At 52.4% G+C, this 9,480-nt stretch overlaps 1 protein-coding gene across 1 annotated transcript in view; it reads left to right on the top strand.

Moving 5' to 3' along the window:
• Nucleotides 1–9,011, top strand: part of LOC147091219 (complement C1r subcomponent-like) — a 22,509-nt gene extending 13,498 nt beyond the window's left edge. Inside the window, exon 3 of the mRNA XM_085976483.1 lies at nucleotides 8,089–9,011. Coding sequence (XP_085832609.1) covers nucleotides 8,089–8,897 — 809 coding nt within the window. The 3' untranslated portion in view covers nucleotides 8,898–9,011. The remainder of the gene's footprint in view (nucleotides 1–8,088) is intronic.
• Nucleotides 9,012–9,480: the final 469 nt, after the last annotated feature.

Genomic DNA, 9,480 nt, shown 5'->3' with positions numbered 1-9,480 from the left:
ACAAGGTACAAACACCGGAGCAGGCAATACAATATATACAGTTAACTACAGAGTCTGATGAATGACATATTTCATCACATTCACCCCTTCTACAGATTTAGTCTGTCCGGGGGTGTGATAGTCCTCTGTGACCGACGTAACGGTTGCGGTGCTGCGGGTGCCGGCTGGGTGTCCCGGGTGGTCTCCTGGGTCTCTGCCGGGGGCGCCACCAGGGTTGTTGATGGAGTAGGTGGTGGGGGTACCGTTGGCTGGTGTACTTCCGGGGGTGATGAAAAATTAGTGGGTGGGTAATAGTTGTTGCGGTTGTTGTTGTTGTTGTTGTAGTCATTGTCGTTGTTGCTGTTGTTACCGGCTGGGGCGAGGTCTTTTATGGACACAGTGTCCTCCCGTCCGTCGGCGTGCCGGACATATGCATATTGTGGGTTGGCGTGGAGCAGGTGCACTGGCTCCACGAGGGGGTCCGTCTTGTGGCCCCTCACATGCTTCCGCAGAAGTACCGGACCTGGGGTGGAGAGCCATGACGGTATGGATACGCCTGAGGTGGATTTCCGGGGAAACACAAACATTAGCTCATGAGGCGTGGCATTAGTGGCGGTACACAATAGTGACCGTATTGAGTGGAGCACATCTGGGAGGACTTCCTGCCAGCGGGAGATAGGGAGGCCCTTGGTCCTTAGAGTTAGGGTGACTGCCCTCCATACTGTCCCGTTCTCTCGCTCCACCTGACCGTTACCCCGGGGGTTGTAGCTGGTGGTACGGCTCGTGGCAATCCCCTTGGACAGCATGTACTGGCGTAGCTCTTCACTCATGAAGGCCGCCCCCCTATCCGTGTGGATATAGCTTGGCATACCGAACAGGCAGAACAGGCTGTTGAGGCATTTAATGACCGTGGCGCTGGTCATGTCTGGGCAGGGGAAGGCGAATGGGAAACGCGAGTATTCGTCCACAATGTTCAGGAAGTAAACATTGCGGTCGACGGACGGGAGGGGGCCCTTGAAATCTAAGCTAAGCCGCTCAAAGGGCCGTGTAGCTTTGATTAGGTGGGCTCTATCAGGGCGGTAGGACCGAGGCTTGCACTCAGCGCAAGTGCGGCAGTTCCTGGTCAGAGACCGAACTTCCTCAATCGAGTAGGGTAAGTTGCGGGACTTTATGAAGTGGAACAGCCGTGTGACCCCTGGGTGGCAGAGGTCATTGTGGAGGGTCTTTAGCCGATCCCCGGTGGCGCTGGCACACATCCCTCGTGAGAGGGCGTCGGGGGATTCGTTAAGGGCCCCCGGCCAGTATATGATGTCGTACTCGAAGGTGGAGAGCTCGATCCGCCACCTAAGAATCTTATCATTTTTAATCTTCCCCCTCTGTTTATTATTGAACATAAACGCTACCGACCGCTGGTCGGTAAGTAGGGTGAAGCGTTTGCCGGCTAGGTAGTGCCACCAGTGGCGCACTGCCTCCACGATGGCTTGGGCCTCCTTTTCCATGGAGGAGTGTCTGATCTCGGGCCCCTGGAGGGTCCTCGAGAAGAAAGCTACGGGCCGCCCTGCCTGGTTGAGGGTGGCCGTCAAGGCAAAGTCAGACGCATCACTTTCCACTTGAAAGGGAGTGTTCTCGTCCACTGCCTGTAGCGTGGCCCGCTCAATATCCTGCTTAATGCTTTTGAAGGCAGCATGGGCCTCAGCAGAGAGCGGGAAAGAGGATGCTTTCAAGAGGGGACGGGCTTTATCGGAGTAGTTAGGGACCCATTGGGCATAATACGAGAATAACCCCAGGCACCTTTTCAGGGCTTTGGGAGTGTTGGGCAGGGGCAGCTCCCGTAGGGGGCGCAATCGGTCGGGGTCTGGTCCGATTTCCCCATTCTCCACCACGCTGCCTAGTATGCAAAGGCGCGTGGTGTTGAAAACGCACTTGTCCTCGTTGTAGGTGAGGTTGAGTTTTTGTGCGGTTTTCAGAAACCTCGCGAGGTTTGAGTCGTGGTCCTGTTGGTTGTGGCCGCAGATGGTGACGTTGTCGAGATAGGGGAAGGTTGCCTGCAAGTGGTGGTCATCGACCATGCGGTCCATCTCCCACTGAAAGACCGAGACCCCATTCGTCACCCCAAAGGGGACTCGGAGGAACTGGTAGAGGCGTCCGTTTGCCTCGAAGGCGGTGTACGAATGGTCCTCTGGTCTGATAGGGAGCTGGTGGTACACTGACTTGAGATCGATGGTGGAGAACACCCGGTATTGGGCAATTTGGTTCACCATCTCGGATATGCGGGGTAGCGGGTAGGCGTCTAGTTGGGTATAGATGTTGACTGTTTGACTATAGTCAATCACCATCCACTTCTTCTCGCTACCCCTCACCACCACCACTTGGGCGCGCCACGGGCTGTTGCTGCGTTCAATAATGCGCTCCTTCAGGAGCCTGTCTACCTCGGTCGTGATAAACCGCCTGTCCTCCCAGCTGTACCTCCTGCTTTTGGTCGCTATTGGCCGGCAGTTAGGGGTAAGGTTCGCGAATAGCGAAGGCGGCTTTACCTTCAGGGTAGCCAGACCGCACACTGTGAGGGGCGGCTGGGTCCCACCGAAATTGAGCGCGATGCTTTGGTGGTGGCACTGAAAATCCAGGCCCAAGATCACGCTCACACATAAGTCTTTCATAATTAACAGTTTAAAATTATTATATACAGTGTCTTTAACAGACAATCATACCGCGCAGTAACCCGCAATAGTCGATATCTGGGTTTTGTCGGCCATAGAGATCCTGCCCTGAGTAGGGACTATAGTTAGAGAGAGTCGTTGTACCAGATCAGGGTGAATGAAGCTCTCTGTGCTCCCGCTGTCAATTAAACATTTAACCTTGCACCCGTTTACCTCAATGTCCACCATCGATTTGGATAGTGGGTGCGGTCTGGACTGGTCCACTGTGATCGACGCCACTGTAGGGCCCTGATCGGGACAAGATGGTGGGCCACACGAGGCCGGGTAAGATGGCGTCCACGCTGTCTGCTCGCAAGATGGCGGACCCCACGAGGTCGGACAAGATGGCGTCCAAGATGGCCGCTCCCACGGCGCGCACGCGGCGGTGGCGGTTTTGCCTGCGGGGTTCGCTCTGCACACCTTCCCAAAGTGCCCCTTCTTACCGCACTTAAAGCAGGTGGTGCCTTTCGCCGGGCACAGGTTCCTGGTGTGCTTCGGCTGCCCGCAGAAGTAGCATTTGGGGCCCCGATGCGTCGCGGTGGTTGTAGGGCTTCTGGGGGGAGAGCAGGGCCCCGACGGTGTTGGGCTACCGGGCGGGGAAATAGAGGCGGCGTGGGCCGCGCGGCCTGACGAGTAGGAGTCAGAGTTCTTCTGAGCCACATCCAACGATCGTGCTGTGTCCACAGCCTGTGTCAGATCTAGGCCCGTTTTCTCTAGCAGTCTCTGCCGGATATAACTAGAGCTAAGGCCTGCGATAAAGACATCCCGAATCAGCTCGTCTGTGTATACCGTGGCTTTCACGTCTTTGCATTTGCAGTCTTTGCCAAGCACTTTTAGGGTGACTAGAAAGTCCTCTAGCGACTCTCCGGGTCGCTGTGTGCAGGTAGCAAGCAGGTGCCTGGCGTACACTTCGTTGGTAGGCCGCTGATAGTGGGCCTTTAGGATGTTGCAGGCATCCAGGTAGCTGGCGGCGTCTTGTATGAGTGGAAAAACCCGGTGGCTTACCCGATTCTGTAGGATCCCGAGTTTCACATCTCCGGTGGCTGTAGAGGCTGTGACGGCTTCGGAGTTCACAGAATCACAGAAACCCCACAGTGCAGATAGAGGCCATTTCGGCCCATCGAGCCTGCACCGACACATATCCCACCCGATCTCCGTAACCCCTACACCAACACATATCCCACCCTATCCCCATAACCCCACGTATTTAATCCCCCTAACACTAAGGGTCAATTTATCATAGCCAATCAACCTAACCCGCACATCTTTGGACTGTGGGAGGAAAGATTGGCCATAAAGAATTCCAAGAACTGGAACCAGTGTCCAAACCGTGCCGATGCATCCGAAGCATGCGGGTCCAAATCCAAGCGTTCCGGTTTCAAAAGTTGATCCATCGTTAAAACTTTGCTAATAAAATTGATGTGCCTCAATAACTTCAAGACTTGAAGTTAGCAGAATAAAAACAAGGCTTTTATTAGCAAAGAATAGATGCCGGTGGCTGCACCTAGCTTCACCTGGCGTGCTGCTGTTCTACTGCAGGACAAGCCTGGACTTGTCTTAAGTAGGGCCAGGTATGGGCGGAGCCGACACACAAAGGGGGCGGTGCCCTATACACAATACAAGGTACAAACACCGGAGCAGGCAATACAATATATACAGTTAACTACAGAGTCTGATGAATGACATATTTCATCATATCTATCCACCTCACTCCTCCACCATCTCACTCTCCTCCGCTCCCTCTCTATGTCTCTCTCTCCATCTCTAACCTCTCCCTCACAGTCACTCTCTCTCTCTCTACCTATCAAGAGGATTTGAGTACAGGAGCAAGGGTGTCTTACTACAGTTATACAGGGCCTTGGTGAGACCACACCTGGAGCACTGTGTGCAGTTTTGATCTCCTTACCTAAGAAAGGATGTACTTGCCATAGAGGGAGTGCAGCAAAGGTTCACCAGACTGGTTCCTGGGATGGCAGGACTGTCGTATGAGGAGAGATTGGGTCGACTAGGCCTGTATTCACTAGAGTTTAGAAGAATGAGAGGGGATCTCATTGAAACGTATAAAATTCTGATAGGGCTAGACAGACTGGATGCAGGGAGGATGTTTCCCCTGGCTGGGGGGGCTCTAGAACGAAGGGTCACAGTCTCAGGATACGGGGTAGGACATTTAGGACTGAGATGAGGAGAAATGTCTTCACTCAGAGGGTGGTGAACCTGTGGAATTCTCTCCCACAGAAGGCCGTGGAGGCCAAGTCACTGAATATATTTAAGAAGGAGATAGATAGATTTCTAGACACAAATGGCATCAAGGGGTATGGGGAGAGAGCAGGAATATGGTATTGGGATAGAGGATCAGCCATGATCATATTGAATGGTGGAGCAGGCTCGAAGGGCAGAATGGTCTGCTCCTGCTCCTGTTTTTCTATGTTTCTATCAATTCAATTCAATTCAATTCAAATCGCTTTATTGGCATGATAAGGTACATCTTATGTTGCCAAAGCATCAAAATACATTCATGGTTGAACACATAAACGCAGATCTATTCATACAGTGTATAAACAGATATATCCCTGAGTGTATAAATATACATTCGTATAATTTATATATACTCTTTTCTTATATTTAGTGGTTGTCCCTCTGTTTATGGCAAGCTGTAACATAGTGTGCCGCCAGTGTTACACAGTTTCTCTCTTCTCCTAGTAGGTATGGGAGTTTTTGGTCGTCATTCAAATTTCTGAATTCAGGGCATATTTGTGAGAATTTTTGGTAGAAATTCTCCCGGATGCCCTGATATTTTCCACAGGCTGTGAGGAAGTGCATCTCTGTCTCCACCATTCCCTGACTGCACTGAGAGCATATCCTGTCCTCTCTTGGCAGCCTGGTCTGCCTGTGTCTGCCTTTTTCGATCGCCAGGCTTTGTTCACTAAGTCTGTACCTTGTCAAGGTTTTTCTCAGTTTGTTATCCTTTACCAAGGTCAGGTACTCAGCCATGTTGTATTGTCTGTTTAGGGCCAAGTAGCAATTGAGTTTGCTTTGGGTTTTTGTTGTTTCTGCCCAGTATGACAGGTATTTTTCCTTTTGCTTAGCGACGATTGTGTTGGGTCGAATTCTCTCTGCTACGATGTCACTGTCCTGGGGCTGGTTATTGTTAGTATTGTTAGTGGTTGCTTCACTGAGTCCCAGGACTAGTTGACTGAGGGAGTTCTTCTTTATGGTCCTCTCTTGGCATTTCAAGCCTTCGTAATGATAGCAGTGGGGGTTGCTCATTTTTAGGTTTTCCAAAATTTGGTGGCTCTTTTTTGGATAGTAATTATTAGTGGAAATTGGCCTAGTTCTGCCCTGCATGCATTGTTTATGGTTTTCCTTCTCTCTGTCTCTCTGTCTCTCTCTCTCTCTCTCTGTCTCTCTGTCTCTCTCTCTCTGTCTCTCTCTGTCTCTCTCTCTGTCTCTCTCTGTCTCTCTCTCTCTCTGTCTGTCTCTCTCTCTCTCTGTCTCTCTCTCTATCTCTCTGTCTCTCTCGCTCTCTCTCTCTGTCTCTCTGTCTCTCTCTCTCTCTATCTCTCTCTCTCTCTCTCTCTGTCTCCCTCTGTCTCTCTCTCTCTGTCTCTCTCTCTCTCTCTGTGTCTCTGTCTCTCAAATTCAAATTCAAATTCAAATGCTTTATTGGCATGAAAGTTTACAGGGAACCATATTGCCAAAGTTTACATAACAAAAAAGTACAGGTTTCCAACATTCTGTAGGTGTCAAACAATTTTGACCTTCGTTGGGTACATTCAGTATTAATTTAAACAGTCGTTGGGTACATTCGGTATTGATTTAAACATTTTTAGAGTATATATGCTATGGGTGTGCTCGTTAGTCCCTCACTGTTCCTCAGGTTGTGACATGTTGTTACATATTGGGCACCAAGATATGGTCTGTCTCCCTCCCCCAGGACTATTCTTAATTTTGACAGGTCATCCAATTCTTTGAAATTTGGGGTTGTAAGGCTGAGCTTGTCAAAATATATGTTTCTTGTTTTGTTGAATTTTTCGCATTTTAGGAGGAAAATTCTCTCTCTCTCTCTCTGTCTCTCTCTCTCTCTCTGCTCTCTCTCTCTCTGTCTCTCTCGCTCTCTGTCTCTCTCTCTCTGTCTCTCTCTCTGTCTCTCTCTCTCTCTCTCTGTCTCTCTCTCTGTCTCTCTCTCTCTCTCTCTCTCTGCCTGTCTCTCTTTCTGCCTCTGTCTCTCTCTCTCTCTGTCTCTCTCTCTCTATCTCTCTCTCTGCCTGTCTCTTTCTGCCTCTGTCTCTCGCTCTGTCTCTGTCTCTCTCTCTGTCTCTCTCTCTGTCTCTGCCTATCTCTGTCTCTCTCTCTCTTTCTGTTCCTCTCTCTGTCGCTCTCTCTGTCTCTCTCTCTCTCTCTGTCTGTCTCTGCCTATCTCTCTCTCTCTCTCTGCCTGTCTCTCTTTCTGCCTGTCTCTCTCTCTGTCTCTCTCTCTTTCTGTCTCTCTCTGTTTCTCCCTGTTTCTCTCCCACTCTGTTCCTTCTGTCTCTCTCTCTGTCTCTTTCTCTCTCACACTTTCTCTCTCTTTCATTCCCTCTCTCTGCCTGTCTCTCTTTCTGCCTCTGTCTCTCTCTCTCATTCCCACTCACTCTCTTTCTCTGTCTCTCCATCCCTCTCTCTGTCTCTGACTCTCTCCCTCTTTTTGCCTCTTCCTTCGCCGACAATAGATTTGTTAAGCATGCAGGTGCAGCAGGCGGTTAAGAAGGCAAATGGAATGTTGGCCTTCGTAGCGAGAGGGTTTGAGTACAGGAACAAGGATGTCTTGCTGCAGTTGTACAGGGCTTTGGTGAGACCACACCATGAGTATTGTGTGCAGTTTTGGTCGCCTTATCTGAGGAAGGATGTTCTTGCCATGGAGAGAGTTCAGCGAAGATTCACCAGACTGATACCTGGGATGGCAGGAATGACGTATGAGGAGAGATTGGGTCGATTGGGCTTATATTCGCTGGAGTTTAGAAGAATGAGAGGGGATATCATTGAAACTTATAAAATTCTAACAGGACTAGATGCAGGAAGGATGTTTCCGATGGCGGGGAAGTCCAGAACCAGGGGTCACAGTCTAAGGATAAGGGGTAAGCCATTTAGGACTGAGATGAGGAGGAATTTCTTCACCCAGAGAGTGGTGAACCTGTGGAATTCTCTACCACAAAAGGCAGTAGAGGCCAATTCATTAAATATATTCAAGAAGGAGTTGGATGTATTTCTTGAGGCTAAAGGGATCCAGGGATATGGGGAGGGACTGAGTTTGAATGATCAGCCATGATCGCATTGAATGGCGGAACAGGCTCGAGGGGCCGAATGGCCTACTCCTGCTCCTATCTTCTATGTTTCTATGACCCACTGACCCCATTTCTCCTCCCACCTTTTGCAGTGTGCGGCCAACCTTCGAACCCAGTGACGGGAGTGCAGCGGATCCTGGGTGGGACCTTGGCGTCGGAGGGCAGCTTTCCCTGGCACGTGCTAGTGGTGGCCAGGGGGGCTGGGCGGGCGGGGGGCACGCTTATCGGCGAGCACTGGGTGCTGACGGCTGCCCACACCCTCTACCCCAAGGGCTCGGCCCGGATGGGCCTGGAGTTCCTCCGCAACGTCACACAGATCCGGACGGGAAGGGGCACCAGCATGCGGGGGCTGCTGGCCCGCAGCCACCGGGAGATCGAGGCGATTGCGGTGCACCCGGGCTTCAGCGAGGAGCTCCATGACTTCGACAACGACATCGCCCTGATCAAGCTGAGGCCGGGCGGGGAGGGGGAGGAGGGGGCGATGCCTGCCTGCCTGCCCGGGGCGGAGGGCGGCCTCTTCCAGCCGGGGCGGGTGGGCTACGTGGCTGGCTGGGGGCTGCTGGAGAACTACTACCTGCGGGACCAGCTGCGCTACGCGCCGCTGCCCCTGGTCGACCAGCTCCGGTGCCAGCGGGCCTTTCGGACGGCCCGGATCGGAAAGCGCAGGCCGGTGGTCAGTGCCAACATGTTCTGCGCCGGACTGCCAGAAGGGGGGAGGGACGCCTGTGGCGGGGACACGGGCGGCGGCTTCCTGGTCCGTCACCCGCGCTCCGGAGCCTGGCACCTGCTGGGCATCATATCCTGGGGCATCGGGTGTGGGCGGCCGGGGCGATATGGGGTCTACACCCGGGTATCCCGTTATCTCCACTGGATTAATGACGTCATTGCCGCACACCCCTAGAATAGACTTCACCACCCCGCCCGCCGCCTCCTCCCCGAGACTGTGTGGACTCTTCAGGCTAAATCTAAGTGAGGTGTTTATTTACTAATAAGATTACACAGAGGTAATGGAGAACAAATGATTACACCCCTGGACTAGACTTCATCCCCCGTCCCCAAACTGTGGGACTCCTCACCCCTCCAAACTGTGGGACTCCTCACCTTCCCAAACCGTGGGATTACTCACCCCTGAACTATGGAGCTCCTCACCTCCCCAAACTGTGGGACTCCTCATCTCCCAAACTGAGGGACTCCTCACCTCCCCAAACTGTGGGACTCCTCACCTCCCCAAACTGTGGGACTCCTCGCCTCCCCAAACTGTGGGACTCCTCGCCTCCCCAAACTGTGGGACTCCTCATCTCCCAAACTGAGGGACTCCTCACCTCCCCAAACTGTGGGACCCCTCACCTCCCCAAACTGTGGGACCCCTCACCTCCCCAAACTGTGGGACTCCTCACCTCCCCAAACTGTGGGACTCCTCACCTCCCAAACTGTGGGGATTCCTCACCCCCAAAACTGTGGGACTCCTCACCTCCCAAACTGTG

This window comes from Somniosus microcephalus, unplaced genomic scaffold (assembly GCF_052327205.1).
Source record: "Somniosus microcephalus isolate GS21.2 unplaced genomic scaffold, FLI_Smic_1.0 unresolved_chr3, whole genome shotgun sequence".
Lineage (NCBI taxonomy): Eukaryota > Metazoa > Chordata > Chondrichthyes > Squaliformes > Somniosidae > Somniosus > Somniosus microcephalus.
This window is presented reverse-complemented; position numbering and strand designations above follow the sequence as displayed.